This window comes from Mirounga leonina, unplaced genomic scaffold, assembly GCF_011800145.1.
Source record: "Mirounga leonina isolate KUSES-001 unplaced genomic scaffold, KU_Mleo_1.0 Mir_166, whole genome shotgun sequence".
NCBI lineage: Eukaryota > Metazoa > Chordata > Mammalia > Carnivora > Phocidae > Mirounga > Mirounga leonina.
Window position 1 is genome coordinate 25,843,949 of NW_023270418.1, and position 20,100 is coordinate 25,864,048.

Genomic DNA, 20,100 nt, shown 5'->3' on the forward strand with positions numbered 1-20,100 from the left:
GGGAGGAGGCGGCAGCAGAAGTGCAGCAGCCCTGGATGGGGGCCAAAGCCAGCTCACCCTGCAGCTTAAAATCAGGGAGGCCGGGAGAGAGGGGGCAGGGGTGGCACCCCCATCCAGCCTGAGGCCCTGCCCAAAGCCTCTCCCTGGGGTGGGGCAGACACAAGGCTGAGGGCAGGCCCGCGGAGTTTAAGGGGATGTGAAACAGCGGATGGGTGGATGGAAAGATCCACATCCAGAGCAAGACCTGGCTCCAAGCCATGTGGGCAGAGGGCAGCAGATGAGCTCTGTGGGCTCTGGGGGCGGCCACGAGGAGGGGACAGTGGGAAGAGCACCGGGGAATGCGGTGTGCATCATCCCTGCTGGCTTGGCTCCACCCCAGCTCGGGAGAAGCTTGCCTGCCTCTGAGCACCCAGATCACCTATCACCTGAGCTCCTCCCTGGCAGGGAATCAGGAGAGAAGCATGGTCGGGAACCTGCGCTGGGTGCCGCCACTGCAGAGATGGGCTCCATCCCCTACTACACTTGCGGTACTTGTCCACTCTGAGTCTCAGCTTCTTCATCTGCAAAATGGGGACCATAAAAGACTGATACTTTGCTGGGTCTGTTGGCAACACACTGGAAACATGTGCCCAGCGCACCGTTAGCACCGTGCGCTGAACTTTGATAAATTTTTAGGATGATCGGGGCATCTGGGTGGCTCAGTCAGTTGAGCATCCAACTCTTGATTTCAGCTCAGGCCAGGATCTCGGGGGTCCTGGGATCAAGCCCCACGTCTGTTTCCATGCTCAGTGGGGAGTCTGCTTGGGGATTTTCTCTCTCCCTCTGCCCCTCCCCCACTCATGCCTGCACATTCTCTAAATAAATAAATAAATCTTTTTTTAAAAAATTGGGGGTGCCTGGGTTGCTCAGTCATTGGGTGCCTGCCTTTGGCTCAGGTCATGATCCCAGGGTCCTGGGATCGAGCCCCGCATTGGGCTCCCTGCTCCATGGGAAGCCTGCTTCTCTCTCTCTCCCACTCCCCCTGCCTGTGTTCCTTCTCTCACTGCGTCTTCCTCTGTCAAATAATAAAATCTTTAAAAAAATTGTTTCAGGATAATCACCATCCCTAACATAGGTTCCTGGCCTGAGAACTTGTCCCATCTTGCACCATCTATACCCTCGACCCCATCTGGACTTAGCGTCTCCTGAGGGTCAGAACTCAATCCAACCCCACCCCACCCCCCACAACCATTCCAGGCACAGAACTGGGGAAGGGTATGAAGCAGATGTGCTCAAAATCAGCTTCCCAGTACTCAAGGCTCCAAGACCCAAAATGAGGGAGGCTCAGGCCTCCAGCTGGAATGATGTGCCTAAACGGGCAGCAGATGGCCTGGACCCAAGAGAGACAGGAAACGTGCCCGGAGAGATGATGACAAGGCTGGGGCCCAAGGGAACATGAAGGAGCCCATAATCACCAGCTGTGGACCTTGTGCGAGTCACACTGCTTCCCTGGGCCTCAGTTTCCCCACCCATGAAATGAGGGAGCTGGCCTCAATGATCTCTGAGGAGATTTCATGAAGACCCCAAAATGACTGAGAGGTGTCCACACCACTGGGCCCGGGGGAGGGGCAGGAGATGACCAGGAGGCCACAGAGAGGAGAGGGCAGTTCATGAGCTCTCGGGGGACCCAAGAGAGCCACTCCCACCAGGAAAAGGTGGCCCTAGACACAAAGAAGGAGCCTGAGCTCTCCCCGTGACCCACCCACCCCCATGCTGGCCTTGTCACAACTGTGCTGGACAGCCCTCCAGCCAATGACCGCCTGCCATCAGGGGTCATTGTCCCACACAGAGGCAATGACAAAAATGTCCCCGCAGGCCTCACTTTATGGACAGCTCAGATCCATCCAAATTGGCAAAAGAGATACAAGTAGCAAGCATTTTTTTTCAGTCATCACCACGTGCCAGGCAGGTTTCTATCACTCTGTGTGTGTCCGCACCTCTTAACCCTGTGAGTAGGGGGAGTAAGTGCAAGAAATAGGAGGCCCTGAGAAAGAGAAGGAACTTGCCCAAAGTCACAGAGGTGGTGGCTGAATCAGGACCCAAACCTGGCAGATGGACCCAAACCCAGACTACTCTGGACTATCCTCAAGGACTTCCCAGGGGAACCTCCAAAACTTCCCGCAAAGAGCAATTTTCCAGGGTGTAGAATTTCCCTAAGTCATATTAGTCAAATAAGTCTGGGAAACCTTGCACTAGAGAAAGGTAAACAGGTTTCCTTATCCCTGTGCTTTCACCTGCTAGCACGTGCTCATGCACAAACACTCGAGGTCTCCTTCTGTGGCCACAGAGTACACAGTCTTCCCCAAACTTAGAACACAGACAGAAAACCAGAGCGTCTTAAAGGCAGGCTAGAGACCGAAGCTCAGCCGGCTGAGTGCTGAGTCCTCCTTCTCCGCGCCTACCTTCCTCTTCCCCAACCCAGTCCTGCAGCCTCCTGGTGGCCCCCGCCCCGGTCCTAAACAAAGGGAAAGATACTCCCACTTTCCCCTTCTCAAGAGCCACCCAAGCAGAGGGGAAAGGCGGAGGGCGTCAGTCCTGCTCCCTAGTAGTCTGAGACTCTCAAGCACTGTGACCACACCTGACAGCATTTACGATGTCGAAGCCAGAAAGCGGTTCTGCTGACTGTGTGACCATAAGCAGGTCACACCCCTTGTCTACATGCAAACTGGAGATGGTAAAAATCCCTTTCCACGGCACAGGGCAGCTGTGAAGGTCAACGAGGTAAGGTAGGCAGCAGAGCACTGGGCCCTGCAGAGCAGGGTCCTGGGCACTAGGAATGGGAAAGTTTCCTGAGGCTAACGTTACAGATGTCCCGGAACTCATCCAAGACCCCAGGAGCCTCTGGATTCCACGTCCTGTGAACCCACCCCTGCCCTGCAGCCTTCGGCACCTCCCCGCGCTCTGCCCACCTTCCTCTCTCTCTCTCCTCCTCCTTGGTTCCAGTGCCTCTCCCAACCCATTGGCTGACATCCCCACCATTCCCTCTAGACCATTCCCCGTTCCTCCCCCCACCCTGCCACTACCCTCAGCCCCTTCCACTCACAACACAGCCCCCACCCAACGCCTCCCTTTCCCTTCTTCCCCAACTGCCCAGTGAGAAGCTTCAGCTTCTTCAGAAAGGTATAACCTTCTACCCAGTCAAGAGAATGAAACCAAATCTCAATGAACGGGAAATGTTAACAAAACAGAACCAACCTCTTTTCAGCCCCCTTTCCAGCTGTGAGATCACCTCAGCTGGTTCAGAACATAAAAATCCCTGGGACAGGCTGTGGTTGGCTCGTAAAACCACTAGTCTGTTCCTCTGGAAAGCTCCCTTTCAGTCACTCTGTGTGTGGAGGTCAAGATCAGGGGGTCAGGAGCCAGGTCCCTATGACCTTCAGGTTTTTAAACTGTTGCTCTTCTGGGCCTAAAGACAGGGCAGGCAAGAAGCACTAAGTTCCCAATCTCTGCAAGAAACAACAAGCACCACTGTCTACTCCACTCCTAACCTGGAGTGTCCCAGGCCGAGTGGACACAGAGTCCAGTCCTCCCGCTGACACCCGTGAAAGCATCCGTGTTCCCTGGCCCGGGAAGCCCCGCGGCTTTGGGCCAAGACACGTGGGGGACCCCAAAGATGGGACACACACCATTCTAGCACAGTCATGATACAGTCACCAAGGAGCCTAAAGCATGGGCAGCAAACACCTCAAACATCACCATCATCGAAACAAGACTCCACCTGTATGCGTATCACAGGCCAATAAAAAAAAAAAAAAAAGTAAAATTAGTAATTCGCAGTCCAAACCATCTCAATTTTCCAACCCTACAAGTCCTTAGGGGAAAGTGGTTTCTTCCCCCCTGAAAAGGGCTGCAATGTTTCAGAGAGCTGCCAAACCTTCCCTCCCACACAGGGATGGGGCTCCCTTACCTGGTTCCAAAGCCGGGGGCTTCTCCTGTCTCCATCCCAGGGTCTTCAGGGCAGGTCTCCAGGGAAGGTGTGGAGTGGTCTTCACTGTGGGTCTCTGGCCCACCTGTCCCGCCAGGCCCCAGCTCTCTGGCCTCCAGGCCCGGGGACAAGGTGCTGTGGTCCCTGAGCCCTAGCTCCGGGCACTGGCTGACCTCTCCCACCCCATGCTCCCTGGCTTCACTCGGGGCCCCCGAGAGCTCCATGTCCCGGAGTCCCAAGTCCTGGGTCCAGTCCATCTGGCCCACTCCACATCCCCGTGGGTCCCGAGAACCTCCAGACTCTAGGTCACATGGCACTTCCAAATTCCTTAGGCCCAGACTGCTGCCCCAGTCCACCTGGCCCGCCCCAAGCTCTCTGGGGCTACAACCTGCCCCCGCCATGCTCCTCAACCCGAGGTCTGGTGTCCAGTCTGCCTGTCCCACCCCACGCTCCCTTGATTTAAGGAACTCTCCAGCCTCCACACCCGACCAGTCAGTCTGTCCCACGCCACTCTCTCTAGCCTGGCTGGGGCTCCCTACCTCCCCGACACCAGCCAGATCTCTGCTCCTCCCCCCGATGTTGGAGGTCCAGTCCTTCTTCTCCCCGACCCCAATCCCCCTGGGCTTCTCGGACCCTCCAGCCTCCAAACGGCCGGCCAGGTCCACATCTCTCAGGCCCAGCTTGTCTGACCAGCTCATGTGTCCCATAGCTTCCTCCCTGGTGCCCCTCGAGCCCCCAGAAGCCACCACACAGCTGGACACCTCCAAGTTCCTCAGGCCCAGCTGGTCAGTCCAGTCCACAGGCCCGGCCGGGGTCTTCTCTGGAGGCACGAAGGGGCCACCCGCCATCTGGCCAGAAGGGCTCAGAACAGCACTGCCCGCCCGGTCGTCACCGATGATGCCGAACTGATGGCCTCTCTCGGAGGCTTCTGCGCAGAAGTCGCCACTCCAATCTCGCTGCCCCGGGCTGAAGGTGGCCTCCGGCTGGGGGACGACACCGTGGCCGAAGTCGCCCGCCCAGCCTCGCCGGCCCACCTCCCTGTCTTCCTGGCCGGCATGGCCCGGGCTCTGGGCCCCTGCCTCCGGGCCGGCACCGCCGCCATGCGAGCTGCTCTGGTCTCTCTGTCCCGGTGCCCCATCCTGGCCCTGGGGGGTGCTGGGGCCGAACAGGCCCCCCGATTCTCTCTCCTCAGGCTGGCTGGCCTCCCTGCTGGTCTCGCCTGGGCCGTCTCCGCCACTCGGGACCTTCTTCTCAAACTCCTCGTCCTGCTGCTGGGCTTCCTCAGGGCTGAAGCCGGCGCGCAGGGCTCTCATCCCGAAGCCTCGGTCCTCAGGGCCCCCGGCTGTGGAACTGCTGTTGCTGCTGTAGTCCCTCATCCAGGCGCTCTTCCCAAAATCCTGATCCGGCGGCTCTGCACCCCGGCTGCTGAAGGTGCTGAGCGAAGACACGCTCTTGCCAAACTCCGGGTCCTGCCCATCTGCATCCTGGCTGCTGTACCTGCCACGGTGGTCCTTCTTCCCCAATTTCTGGCGCTGCTCGTCTATGTCCTGGCTGGCATAAGCACCCAGAGAGTCTCTCTTCCCAAATTCCCAGTCCTGAAGGCTTACATCCCGACTGCTGTAAGTACCCAGCGAGTCTCTCTTCCCAAATTCCTGGTCTTGGAGTTCCGCATCCCGGCTGGAGTAAGTGCCCTGGGAATCCCGCTTTCTGAACTCCCAGTCTGGAACATCTGCCTCCTGGCTCTGCTGAGCACCAAGCTGGGCTGGCTTTCCGATCATCCAGTCCTGGGCGGCAAGGCCCCCTGGGGCAGACACTCCACTCCCATCCCGGCTGGCGAGCTGGATGTCCTCCTGGCCAATGCCACACCTGCTGGCCCACTCCCTGGCACTCCCTTCCCCTGCTGCTTGCCCACACTTGCTGGTCCAGTCTCCCTCTCCAAGGCCTGGGTCCCCTCCAGGGCTTGCACTCCCAAGGCCATAGTTCTGAGAAGTGTCCTGGGACCAGCTGGAAGGACGGAAACTGCTGGGAGGTGGGTCTGCTGCAATCCCAAATTCACTCTGCAGGTCTTTCTGGGCCCAGCCAAGGAGTCCCTAGGAATCAGAAAATAAAGACACAAAAAAACAATGCTTAGAGTCCATCAGAGTGGGAGTCCAGAATGAGACTCAGCACTGCCTAGTGTCTGAGAGCCCCACTTCGGCAACAGAAAGCCTGGGTTTAGATCCCAGCTGTGTGACCTTGAGCAAATCACTTAACCACTCTGGGCCTCAGGGTCCTCACCCTTAAATGGGAAGAATTCCTACTGCATGGGGTGGTTTGGGAGAATGAAACAAGATTGTTTAAACCAAACCTCAGCATAGTGCCTGGCATGCAAGGGGCACTTGTTATGGACACTCAATCAATGATCCCATGGTCATGTTTACAGCCCTTGGGCAACACTTGGCTAACTGCCAAAATGAAAGGCAGCCTGGCAGAGTGGTCTTCACAGGGCTGTGAAAGGGGTCCACTTTCTATTAGGAGTGATCAAGACTCAAAGGCCCTCCACAACCTCCTTTCCAAGGGAATAGTCCGACCCTGCCCCTGGCCCTACTCACCCCTTCCTGAAGTTCCCAGCCCCTTCCTCTCTATGGAAAGCACCCTTCTGCCTAGCCCTTTGCAGGAAGACCTCATAGCCCTCGCCTCATCCCTGGAGAAGACAGGAGGGACAACCTCTGCCATGGAAAAAGAGCCAGCCCAGGGCTCCCTGCGGCCCCCCTACCCCCCCCACCCCGACTCACTCCTTCAGGCGGGGGAGCCCTGGGCTCGGGGCTGCGGAGCCGGCCAGCCTCATCCCTCAGCGCCGCATTGGCTAACAGCCTCTCCAAGACAGACATTCTGGGTTCCCGGTCCCCAAGCCCGGCCATGGCCCCTGCCCCCAGCCCGCCCTGGGCTCCTGGGTGCGGCTGGGTGCAGGGACAGGGCTGGGCCGCTCCCCTCGCCCGGACCTGTCCAACGACTCTGGCTCGCGCTCGCCCTGGCCCCGCTCCCTCCACGGCAGCTGCAGCTCTGGTAGCCCCGCCCAGAAGCTAGTTGAGTCACCCAGAGCCCGGGACAGACACACCTACCGGGAGCCAGCCTGGTCTTAACTCCTTCCTGCTCCTCCTCCTCCGCCTCCACCTCTCCGCCCCCGACCCCTAGAGGCCCACTGGCTCCGCCTTCCTTCCAGCCCCACCCCTACCAGCCCAGGCTGGCCTTGAAAAAGACATTTCAAAAGCCACCTGGACCTCAGCCCTTAAATTCAGAGCAGCCTAGTAGGAGAAAGCGCACTGGCCAGAGAACTGGCACTCTGACCGTGGCCCAGCTGCCGACTTGCTGGGTAACCCTGCACAAGTTTCCACCTCCTCTGGGCCTCAGCTTCCTGTCTACAAGGCAAGTCTTGAGCTCAAGGGTAAGGGCGTTCATGGGGCGCCTGGGTGGCTCAGTCGTTAAACGTCTGCCTTCGGCTCAGGTCATGATCCCAGGGTCCTGGGATGCTCCCTGCTCCGCAGGAAGCCTGCTTCTCCCTCTCCAACTCCCCCTGCTTGTGTTCCCTCTCTCGCTGTGTCTGCCAAATAAACAAATAAATAATCTTTAAAAAAAAAAAAAAAGGGTAAGAGCGTTCATAAAGCCAGCACTTCCTAAACACTCACGATGAACTACATGCTATTCTTAGTGCTTTACGGCCTCTTTAGTCTCCACCATGTGAGGGAGAGTTTATCGTCACCCCCATTTTACAGACGCAGAAACCGAGGCACAGAACAGTAACTCATTCAAGCTCACATCTGGGCAAGGAGCAGAGAAGCCAGGCAGTCTGGTTCCAGAGCCCGCATGCTAAATGGCTGCGCTACGTTGCCTTCCACAACCCCGTCTGTAAAGCTGGACTAACGCTCAGTATGCCTTCCACAATCCCGTCTGTAAAGCTGGACTAACGCTCAGTATAGGTCAAGCACTGAGCACCTGGACATCTCGGTCTACCCGCAGTCCAACCCTAAGAGGCAAATGGCTCTTATCGTGAAAGGTCTCAGAAGCTAAGAGGTTAGCCAGACGGCTCGGCTGGCGGGAGCTGGAGCTGGATATGAGCTCACACCGGTCCCGTACCCTCAGCTCCATCAGCTCTGCCACACCGTATAGCTGCGAGGGACACAGCTCTAGGTGCCTGGCCCGGGGCCGTATCCCAAGCTCTTGACACATGAAATCCACACTGAGAAGGCCCATCCAAGCCCCGGCTTCCATCCGGAGGCCCACTACCCTCCCTGTGCCCCGGTCCTCACCTCGGAGCAGGCACCTGGGGTCTGCGCGTCTTTGAGCTCAGATCCAGCTCCCCGCCTAGCACTGCCCGCACTAGGTGGTGGTGAGGCCAGGAGCTCATCTAGCCAGCGGGAGCTGCCGTCAGGGCCTGCAGGTTCAGGCGACACACTACAGGGCTCTCGACCTTCCGTCCTGGATTGGGTGGCCTCAGCGTGGGCCAGGGTCATGGCCTCCTCCTCAGCAGGCAAGGCCTGCTGGGGGTCCGGGGTATCAGCAAAGAGGACACAGGGCTGGTCGGGGGGTGCTGACTCCTGCTGCCCTAGGACTGGCTCCAGGACGGGCAGAGTGGCCTCCCTGGTGGCCAGAGGGAGCAGGGACTCCTGTCCAGCCAGGGGCTCCCGCTCCTCACACCTCTCCTCTGCCTGCAGCAAGGCCACTCCAGGTGGGCCCCCTGGTGTTGAGAAGGGCTTGAGGGGAATTGGGGACTGGAGCTGACTCTCCCCATCCCCCTTCTGGGTTGGGGAGATGCCCAGGTCATCCGCCTGCACCCAGGACCCAGGCCTTCCTGGCCCCTCTGGAGCTGACTGGGCCCCTCGCCCCTGCTCAGACACTCCTTCCTCTCTGCTGGATGCAGCCCAGTCACTAGCCTCGGCGGCCTCGGCGGCCTCAGTGGCTTCAGTGATGGGGGAGGGAGGTGGGGAGTCCAGCCGCCACACCCCCAGACCCGAAGGCCGAGTAGGGAAGGTCCATTCAAAGGACTGTGACAAGCTCCAGTTGGACTCTGCCCCACTCCCAAAGGGACGATCCAGGGCAGACTGGCTCCCCTGGGTTTGGGGCAGGGCAGTCAGAGAGCCCCCCAGCTCCTCCTGGTCCCGGCTAGGTGGCCAGAGCACACCTTCAGAAAATCGGCGCTGAACCAGGCTGATGGGACGGTCTATGTCACCCTTGGCCACCACATCCCCAGATGGAAACGTCCGAGGAAGGTCCAGCAACTCACCCCCCTCCATCAGGGGCTGGGCAGAGGTAGCTAGGGGCTGCTCCAGGCTGCGGTGCCCCGAGACCTTCTCAAGGGCTGGGCTGCCAGGTGTGGGGGCCTCTGGGGCTTCCACAACAGGGAGCCCTGAGCTTGGGGGGCAGCAGGAGCTCTGATCCTCATCGGGCAGGGCTACAGTTGGAGATGCTGGGGTCATAGGGAGGCAGGGAGAAGGCCCAGAAACTGTAGGACTCTGGGTTTCTGGAAGCTGAGAATGGCGGGGAGAGCTCTCATCAGGTGAGTGAAGTCGGGGAGACCCCTCATCAAGTGAGTGAAGTTGGGAAGACCCCTCATCAGGTGAGTGAAGTCGGGGAGACCCATGGGCTAGGCCTGAGACTTCAGTGGGGAGTCCTGGGCTGGCGGAGCCTCCATTCTCTGAGGCGGGGCCTGGACTCGAGGGGTCCCAGCGCTTGGCGATCTGCAAGAGAAAGGTGAAGAGCCATTACACACTGCCCAGCTGGGGAGAAGGGCCCTGCCAACCCCACATAGACCCCAGATCAGCTGCTTCCTCACACTCTCACTCCACAGACAAGAGAAGGAGACAGGAGCTCAGAAGGTGGGCCTCTCAGGACAGCTAGGAGAGGTGCCAAAAGTGATTTACGGTATCTCATGCTTCTTAGGGTTCGCACAGACCCCACCCCAGGCCCTCTCCCGAGGATTCTGCGTATCCACAGGTCCCAGCACTATCCACTCCCCGAGGAAGCAGGCAGGCCTTGACTCGGGATTCAGGCAAAAGGCACCGAGGGACATGAAAGCACAGGGCTTGGAGTGACGGGCACTGCCCCTCCTAAGCCATACGCCCTCCCCATGACCATGGTGGTCGTTGGGATCTCAGAGTCTCAGCTCTCCCCTCAGTAAGCTAGGGCTACAACATCCATCTCAGAGAATTAGGTCAAAATTAAATAAGATCTGTGCACATGGCCTCTTGGGATAGGACTTACAGAAACAACGGATGCTACGGGACAGGGGCCCGGGGGGGAAGAGGAAGGGGCAGAGGGGGCACCAAGCACCCGGCTTCCTGGCATTCCACCACTCCACTTGGCCTGTCCCTAGACAATGAAGGAAGCCTTGCTCCCTTTGACCTTTGCCCTCCCCACAGGTCACACTTCCCCTGCCACCCTCTCCAATGGGGTGCTTTCTCCCACCTCATCCCCTGCTCGGTCTGGGCAGGGGGAAATCCTGCTTGCTTCTCAAGGCCCCTTCCATTCCCTCCATACTCCCTCCACTCTACAAAACTCCAGTTTTCGGGGCATCTGAGTGGCTCAGTAGGTTGAGTGCCTGACTCTTGATTTCGACTCAGGTCATGATCTCAGGGTCCTGGGACTGAGCCCCACATGGGGCTCTGCGCTCAGCGGGGAGTTTGCTTGGGGTTCTCTCTCCCTCTTCTTCTGCCCTGCCCTGCCATGCTCTCTCTCTCCTCTCTCTAAAATAAATAAATCTTAAAGGAAAAAAAGAAAAACACCTCCAGTGATCCCTCCTGCTAGTGCCCCCTGCAGAGCCCTCACTCCAGGATCACAGCACCCCTCCCCCCACTAGCCACCTGGCATAATCCCTAGTGATTTCAATGGCCACACAGGCGACACTTCTCGCATCCTGGCTCTCTGTTCCTTGACCTCTTCTCGACTCTGTGACCCACCTGTCCCAGGTCTCCACCTCCCTGCAGCCACACCTGGGGCTGGATGTGGCTGGAGAAAAGCAAGCAAACAGAATGCATGGTCTCACGACAGCCTGACCTGCACTCGGACCTCCAGGACCTCAGATAGGCCTCGAGTGCCCAGCGGTCCCCCTACCCTTCCCCTTCCCTGCCCACACTCCCAGGCAACGCTTTTGCCGTCCCCCGTCAGCTGCCAGCCCTCATACCCCACCGCCTGCACGTGAACCCAAGCACTGTGCTCCCCCCTTCTATGCCTGTGAGCGTCCTCACTCAGAGCTCTCCCTCCTGCATCGTGGACCTTTCCTTCTCTACCGGCTCATTTCCATCAGCACACAAACTGCTCTCATTTCTTCTGTCTTCAAAAACAAACACACCCTCTTAACCTCACCTCTCTCTGAGGCTACCACCCAGTTTCTTGAACACCTTGCCTACGTTCACTATCTATCGGAAGAGTTCCTCTCACCCCATTCTCTCCCAAACCCACTCCCAACAGCCTTTTCCCTTCACCATGCCAGCTAATACTCTTGTCAGGGTCACCAGTGACCTCCCTGTAGCTAAATCCCATTCCCAGGGCTCACCTGCCTTGACCTGGCAGCAGCATCTGACCATGGATATGCCCTCATCCAGCCCCGAAGCCGGCTGCTGGCTCCATGTGGCCTCTAGGACTCCACCATCCCCGATCCCCTCAGGGTGTCCCCTGCTACGCCTGGGGCCGGGGCCTTCTGCCCTCCACTACCTCCCCTGTACCTCTGGTGACCTTAACCCTCCTGAGGACCTCAGCCATCTTAACCGCCACCTCTACGCCTACAACTCCCCAGCTGCCCCCCCATTTCCATTTGGGTATCTAAGAGGGATCGCAAACGCAACAAATCCAGAAGCAAACTCCTCATTTCCCCTGATCCTGCTTCGGCCTTCCCAGTCCCCATCTCAGTGAATGGTAACCTCACCCCTCCGCTGCATAGGCCAAACGCCCTGCTGTCATCCATGCCTCTGCACTGGCCCCCCTCTCCTAGCGGTCTACCTGCAAACCCTGCCCACTTCACGCCTCCCAAGTCAGCTGCCAGGGTCCAACCACCATCATCTCCTACCTGGATGATGCCCCGACTGGTCCGTGCTACTGCTCTTAGCTCCCTACCACCAAGACGACCCTTTACAACTAAGCCAGCAACACGTCACCGCCCTCCCCCACACCCCTCAACGGCTTCTTCCTCTCAGGGAGCCCAAGTCCTTCTGGCGTCCTGTGAGGTTCCAAGCACCCTGACCCACCACCTGTCACACCTCCCCAGCACACGACACCCCTCCCTCGCTGCAATCCAGGCATCCTGGCTTCCTAGCCAGCAAGGTACCAAGTCCCTTGTACTTGCAGTTCCCTCTGCCCAACATGCTGCTCCCCAAACACCCATGCAGCTCACTCCCTTACCTTCACAGCAAGGCCTCCCCGATTACCCTCAGCCCAGAGCTCTCTGCCTCTCCAGGTCTCCCACACTTGTCTGACTCGCTACCGTCTGCAGGTTCACAGGGCGGCCTGTGCTCATGTCTGCCTCCCCACACTAGAAGGTGAGCTCCCTGAGAGCGGGACAGTGTGAGCTTTGTTCTTTGCTGTGTCCCCGGCACCCAGCTCATGGTAGGTGCTCAGTAAACATTTGTTGGATGGACAAGGAAATGTGGTCAGGTCTCCACTGTCGGGAGACGGGATAGCCTTCGGCTAGCAAGGGTTCTGTGAGCAAGAAGGAATATCAGTTACTTAGGAAAGCAAGCTGGGGGGCGCCTGGGTGGCTCAGTCAGTTAAGCGTCTGCCTTCGGCTCGAGTTGTGATCCCAAAGTCCTGGGATCAAGCCCCACATCTGGCTCCCTGCTCAGCAGAGAGTCTGTTTCTCCCTCTCCCTCTGCCCCTCCCCCACTCCTGTCCGGTCTCTTCCTGCCCTGCACTCAAATAAATAAAATCTTTTAAAGAAAAAAAAAAAAAAAAAGAAAGAAAAGCAGGCTGAGCCTGGCCACCCTCTGAGCATGCTGTGTGGAACAGTGGGAATGAAACAGGAAACCCTCCTCTTCTAAAGCCCAAGAAGGCAGCTCGGCCAGGGAGAACAGTGGAACCAGGCTTCAGCCCTTGCATACCTAACCTCTGTGAGCTGTGGCATTCACACGCCTCACATGGGACCAGGAGCATCCACTAGCCAGAGTTACCACAACGACTAAGTTAGTCACTGTTCCTGGGACATGCCCAGGTAGGTACCTGATCAGTGTTAGTTGTTATAGACACTGTAATTATTCTTCATAATGACCTGTCTCACGGCCTGAACCACACTTAACCGCCTCAGTGGTCGAGAACGCTGGCCTGGGAGTCAAGAAATCTGAGTCCTGGGGCCAGACCTGGGGCAAGCCACCTCCTCCACAGGCCTCAGTGTCCCCATCTGAACTACAAGGAGGTAACACAGATGATCTCAGGTGACCCTTCCAGCTCTAAAATACTAGGATTCTGATTCGTAATAGGAAGCTAACTCACATCAGCAGGTGGGTCCGAGCCGGCTGGCAGAGCCAGGTCCCCGTTGAAGGCCAGGTCCAAAGGGGCGGTGTTCCTGTGAAAGAACAAGACAGGAAATGGAGGCAAAGAATGGAGCAGCCCCTCACTGATGGACAAAGGGAGAGTGGATCGAGAGTCTGCGTAAGGAACTTCACTAGCACCCAAAGTTAACCCCCCTCCACCCCAGGCCATCTATTCCTGAACCCCCCCCCACTGGAATCACTGAGGACAGAGATGCTGTACAGTTTCCATAAAGAAAGTGCCCAGGGAGAAGGTCCCCATTCCCTTCCTGCACATCAAGGGTTAAATGCCACCCCCCCAACCCGCTCCTTCAGGAGAAGCACCCTGCGTGCCCAGACCCCTCAGTGGTTCCCCAAAAGATAAGTCTTCCTTCCCCTAGCCCCTAAGGGGTTAATGTTCTCCTCCAGCCAGGGAGAGTGCAGCTGGTCCCAGCTGCCCTGCCAATACTTCTTGAAGGATTGCAGGGGGAGGATGAGGGGAAAGAGTGATTTTCCAAAGTTGAAGTTGTTCTCTTAAGCTCTGCTTAGAGCAAGGAAGGGGAGGAAGCCAGAGAGCAGACCGGGGCAGGGTGTGACCTCCCAGAGGCTGGGAACAAAGACGGGTGAATTGGGGCCCCTACCCTCCAGGCAGGTTCAGGTGTGAGAACGGCAAGGCTGGAGGGCAGGGTGGGGGGGGGCCTTCAGGTTGGGGCTCAGCCCACACCACAGCAGCCCTGCAGAGCAGCAGGAGGGGGAGGGGAGCCTCTCCCTCCAACGCCCGTGCCCACCACCCCAAGGGGCACCTCCCGGCCAGCCTTCCGTCTACACTGGCACCAACTCCAGGGAAGTGAAGCCTACGCGACAGTCTCCAACCTGGCCGTAAGCCCCGTGCACTGACGCAAGCTGCCCAGACATCAAGGTGTGCTCATGTCTTACCTGTTCTATCAGACTCCTCCTCATGGGCACCCTACTCATCCTGTCCCCTGCTCCCCTCCACACACACACCAGCACCTGCACACTGTTCCACCCACAGTGCGAGCTACACTTAAGAGAACGTGCTTTGGCCTCAAAGAGACCTGAATTCAAATCCCAGTTCTGTCTCTTACGTGCTGAGGAGCCACAAAAGGTCACTTACGAGACTCAGTTTCCAGATCTCTAGAACAGGTCTAATATTCTCTTCACTAAATAGCATGGCTGTCAATTAAATGAGGCAAAATTCAACTCTCAGTATAAAAAAACCTAAAAATAAACTTCCCTGTGGTACATTTGAACTCCACTGTGAACATCCATCCCCTCTGTAAACAGCATTACAATTATAAAAAGAACATCGTTACGATGACGCTGTCTACAGGGAAAATGTTTTGTGACTTAGACAAGGGTCTGCCTGCACTCACAGGACACTAAACTAAACTAACCTAAACGTGAAGGTCACAGTCCCAGATAAGGCCACCCATGTGTCCTCCAAGTTGCCTCCCACCCCTCACCTCTCCTTAGGGGTCTTGCTGTGCTCTTCCTGGCACTCGCTGGGAGACTTTGCTGGCCCCTCCTGGGACCATCCCCTGGAGAGGGTCCCACCGTCCTCATCCCTGGGACCTGTGGCCACACCATAGGTCCTGGGGCCATATCTCGAGCTGCCATCATGGTTAAAGGTGAGGCGGGAGCCCCAGAGGCGATCAGGGCTGGCAGGGACGTCCTTCCGAGGCTGCTCCATCTTGGCCAGGATCTCTTCCACCGTGGTGGCAGCAAAGCGCTCTGAGGCTGGACGGAAGGGGGCAGGGGCCTTCCGCACACCTCCTGGGGCAGCACATCGGGCTGGGGGTGTCAAAGGGGGTATCTCTTCTTTCCCAGCCTCCTCTTTCCCAGTCTCTCGAGGGGCTTCTCCTCCAGTAGAGGCCTCGGTCGTAGGCCTTGGTGCAAAGGGAAGGGGACGCTTGCTGCCACCATAGGGCTGGGGGCCTGCCAGCATGTTCATCTTCCGGGCAGAAGGCAGCTCAGCCAGGGGACCCCGAGGGGGCCGAGGCCCAACAGGCACCAGCAGACTTGGCTTGGCAGGCAGGGCTGGCTTTGCAGGCAGGGCCCGGGGTTTGGGCTTGACGGGAGGTTTGGCCCGAGGGTCACCTACCAAAAGGAAAGGATTGGTTGGGGAACTGTCAGAAGAACCAGAAAACAGAACTTCACCGCCCACCCTAAAAACTCAGAATGTTCACATCCTTCTAGGTCCAAGTCAAATGTCACCGCTTCCAGGAAGCCTTCCTTGATTTTCCATACACATCTCAGAAGCATCTTCTCCCAACTCCAAATTTCAAAAATGTTAACCAACTCCCTCACAAGCTAAAGCCACTTAAGGGCCCAGCTGGCACCTTATTTCTCCTTGTACCCCATTTTGCACCCTAGCACACGTTCTTCTCAAATGAACAAACGAATGAACAAGAGCCAATAAACAGATGCCGGCCTGCCCACATCAAGCAGCCAGGCCACCATGTCCCCAATCCAGTCCTTTCCTCCAACATGACACTCTACTATGCCACCACCCACAGTAAACGTAGCTCAGCCTCCCCACTCTGTCTCCCCACTGCCCCCCGCACCCCCCCACCGAGTGCACACCCAAGCCACCTGGGTCATCTGGTGTGTGATCAGGAATGCAAACTTACTTTTGACCTAAGCCAAACAGAAGTAATCTGCTACAGGAAAAAAAACAAGACCAGAAACCTACCTTCTACATAAGGCATTCCAATGCCAAATAAAAGACTTGGAATTACTCATGGCCATGGCCCTTCCCATAGAATCCTGTATCACCCACTCATTGGGCTCAGCCCAAGAAAGGAGTCTAGACAGAGCCAGGAGGCCTGGATTCAAACCCTCCCCTAGGTGCATGCCGTTTCTCCCTAGACCTCAGTGTCCTCCCCTGCAAAACACGCAGTTTAATCCGCTTGCCCTCGAGGGTCAGTCTGCTCTCATCTGCTGGGGATCTAGGGTCTCAAATGCTTCTGAAAGGTCTCAACAGGAGCGGACAGCCTTTAGAACTCACCCTGCATATCCCCATTATGCCTCCTGCCCTCACTGCCCCACCCCCTCCCAGGCAGAGCTGGGGTTCAGCTGCTGCCCCTCCCCCCTCCTCCCAGCCACCCTGCTCCACCCTGCACCCATAGGTACCTGGCTCGGAGCCAGCAGATACCAGCTCCTCCTCCATCTCCCGGGGCGGTGGGGAAGCCATGGGTGTGCCTTCCCTGAGAGCCGACACTTTCATCACATGCGGCAGAATCTGCGTGAGAATTGGGGGGCAGAGGGGCTGTGAGCTGGTGGCTGGAGACCCAGGAAAAGAGAGAGAGAGAGACTGAGAAGGCAAAGGGGCTGGGCACTAGCAGTAGACTTAGCTGAGAGAAGTCTCCTACAACTAGCAGAGACAGAGTGTGGGACAGGAAGCAGGAACTTCAGAGGAGCTTGGAAGAGGTCAAGGGACGTCCCCAGCGGCTGTATCCTCCACTCTTCCCAGACTAGTCTCTAAACTCCAGGCTCCTAACCCCAAAGTCCTGGAGCTTCAGGGACCCGCCCGCTGCTCCCTCTGGCAAGCTCTCCAAAACACCCCACTTACCGTTCCCAAGGCACCCCTTGGGGCCGGCAGCCCTGCCCGAGATACCTACTCAGGGGCAGAGCAAGAGGGCCATGAAGTCTGAGGTCTCTCCGTGAATCACCTCATGGGAGACGGGAAAAACCCGCTCCTCCCCAACCTGGGGCTCCGCCCCAGCGCCTGCCTCCCCCTTCCCGCTCACCCTCCTTCCCCCCCTCCTGCAGCTGGGAGTGGTTCCCTCTCCCCCCCTTCCCCCTCCTCCTTCCACATCCCTGCCCCACTCCCGCCTCCCTCTGAGCTGTCTCATCCAAACACGGAAAAATAAGGAATAAAAAGTAAACATCTGGAATACATTTTTTTTCTTTAATTTCTCAATTGCTTTGGCTTCAGCTTGGAATTTGATGAGGTAAAGCCAGGGCCTAGTCCTGTTGCCATAGCAATGGCCTCCCACTGGATTTCCAGAGCCTCGCCAAGAGGAAGGAGGAGCCGGCCCAGGCCTGGGCTGGGAGAATGGGACAGGACTTGAGAACATCCGGGGGGTGGGGTGGCTTGGGGGAAAAACTCCCTGGGGTTCCCCCTTCTAGGCAGTCAGGGTGGGATAGCCACAGCCTATGAAATGGGGATACTGGGCATCACTTGCCCCCAGGGTTGGCCTGAGGGATTTTGAGGGGAACAGAAGAAATTTTAAACCAAGCAACACAGCCCTATGGCAGGGACCAAATGGTGCCCCTCCTCTAAACCTGTATGTAGCAGGAGTTTTGGGGTCTGATATACCAGGATTCAAATGCTGAGTGGCTCTACCACTTTCCAGCTGTGTGACCTTAGGCACACTGCTTACTTCTCTAAGCCTATTTTCCTATGTGAAAAACGGTGTACCTGAGGCTGGTGGGAGACCTATGTGAGATGGTGCATGCAAACTTAGCACAACGCCCAACCCGTAAAAAGTAGCCAGTAAATGTCGGCCAGTATTCGTATGATTCCATTCAGTGTCACCAATGAGCTAAGACCTCGCTAACTAACTACCTCCTCCTCTCCACAGGCTGCTGGCATTCCAGACCATTCCTTCACTCCTGCGGGCCCCAGTCTTGTCACCTGCTCCTCAGATACTCCACCACCTCCTCAGTTCCCATCCTGGCTCCATCCCACCCACAAGACCCCCACCCCCCAGGCTCCAGAGCCCTGCCCCTCTCATTCGAAAGGCAGGAGGAGGTTTCCCAACACCTGGTATGCACACAGCCCTGACGACAACCCAACCCTCTCCTACCTGCAAGGGGCACTGTCTTCCTCAGCACCCACTCCAGCTGGCCTGGGGAGACAAGGCCAAATCCTGAGAAGGGACCCCTGGGGCCCAGCCTTTGGAAAACCCACACACCCCTCACATTTGACCCTGCCCCAGCTTGCTTCTAAAATGAGAGAAAACACCAAGAGGATAAAGAGAAACCCAGGACCGTCAATCCCTTGGTCAGCCAACTACAAGGGAGGACTGCATGCTGTGGGTGGGTGATAACTGTGCAGAGCCAGTCCGAGCGTGCATGGGGGAGGGGCACACGCCATGAAAAAAAATTAAAAAACACAGGATTACTTCCTTGTCCTTGAACATTTATTTCAAGGGACATGGTGTGGGTGGTTAGAAATGGGGACAAATTGGCCCAGGACCGTAAAACCCTTTCACCTGGGGGCCTGATGGGCATTGCAGTATGAGGGGCTGCAGCAATGAAGTGGGGGGCTCGGCTTCCCCAGTTGAGAGGGGCCACAGAAGCTCAGAGGCCCCAGCCGGGAAACCCAGGTGACCAAGGCCGTAGCCAAAAAGCGGCAGAATCGCAGCAGCACGGAGCACCCCTGACCCCCCAACAGTCAGGGAGAGACTAGCTAACCCCCGGGAGCAAAGGCCGCCAGAGGGGCTGGGGAGAGGCCGGGCAGCTGCAGCCCAGGGGGGCAGGGGCCCAAGCGCCATCGGCGCAAGCGGGGTCGCCCCTATGGACCCTGGGATCTCGGGCCGGATCCGGGGCCAGAGAGGTCGGCAGGGACAGCACGTAAACTGCTGGAGGAGGGAGGGCCAACGGGAAGACGGAACAGCCCGGGGCGAGGGACCGTCTGGAGGGGCCCAGTGGGGAGCTCTGGACACAGAGGGGACGCCGGCAGCCGACGAGGAGGAGGAGAAGAGGGTGGAGGAGGAGGAGGAGGGGGCGGCGGCGGCAGAAGCGGAGGACCTGTGCACTGGCTGTGAAGCAGCCGGCGAAGAGACGAGGGACTGGGGACGAGGACCGGGTGGGGGCGGACTGGGGTGGCGGGGGGCGTGCGGGGGGAGGGGGGGGGGGGGGCGGGCGGGGGCCGGGGGGGGGGGGGGCGGGGGTCCCTCCAGCAGCTCCGCCCGCCCCCGGCCCCGCCTCAAGCCCTCGCCCCCTCCCCCCTTTCTTCTAGCTTGGCCAGCACGAGCTCCAGACCGTGCACCCTCCGCCCCCGCGCACACGCGCCAGCTCCCCCGCGACCCCCGCTTCCTCCGCGCCCCCGGGCCCTGCAAACTTTCCTGGTGACCCCCTCTCCACCTCAACCCTAGGTGCCGGCAGGAAAGCGCCCACTCCTTCCATGCCTCTCCCCCCCCCCCCTCCCGGACCCCCCCCCCCCCTTCGCCCCCCTTACCGCCCCCGCGCACTCACGCGCTCCCCCGGGATCCGGCTCCGCTCGGCTCGGGCTCTGCGACCCGACGCCAGTCCCTGCCGCTGCCGCCGCCGTCACCGCGGGACCAAGCCAGTGCGAGCCCTGGCGGGGCCCCGCCCCTAACTCCGCCCAGGACCACGCCCCCAGAGCGCCTCATGAATATCCATGAGCCGGTGGAAACCGGGAGTGGGAAGCCCGGGCAGAACACGCCGAGTCGTATGCAAATAGGCGCAGCCCCGGTACTCAATTATTTATAAGTCTTGCAAATAAGGGGCCTGTCCCAGGCTCGGACCCCCGCGAAACTGACGCAACTCGGAGGCTAGGAACGTTCAGGCAAGATGGCCACCGAGACGACTGCCTAGAGAGGCTGCCTGAGGACGGCCCGCTCGGGCCCGGCGGCCGGCACTGATTGCAGCACCATAGAGTCACGGCGAGAAAGA

At 58.4% G+C, this 20,100-nt stretch overlaps 1 protein-coding gene across 1 annotated transcript in view; it reads right to left on the minus strand.

Annotated features, from left to right (window-relative positions):
* TNKS1BP1 (tankyrase 1 binding protein 1) overlaps positions 1 to 19,745 on the minus strand; it is a gene marked incomplete in the record, with an annotated part of 25,201 nt that extends 5,456 nt beyond the window's left edge. Inside the window, 6 exon segments of the mRNA XM_035012863.1 lie at positions 3,947 to 6,054; positions 8,251 to 9,678; positions 13,418 to 13,490; positions 14,919 to 15,552; positions 16,588 to 16,696; positions 19,643 to 19,745. Coding sequence (XP_034868754.1) covers positions 3,947 to 6,054; positions 8,251 to 9,678; positions 13,418 to 13,490; positions 14,919 to 15,552; positions 16,588 to 16,681 — 4,337 coding nt within the window.
* Between the last annotated feature and the right edge of the window lie 355 nt (positions 19,746 to 20,100).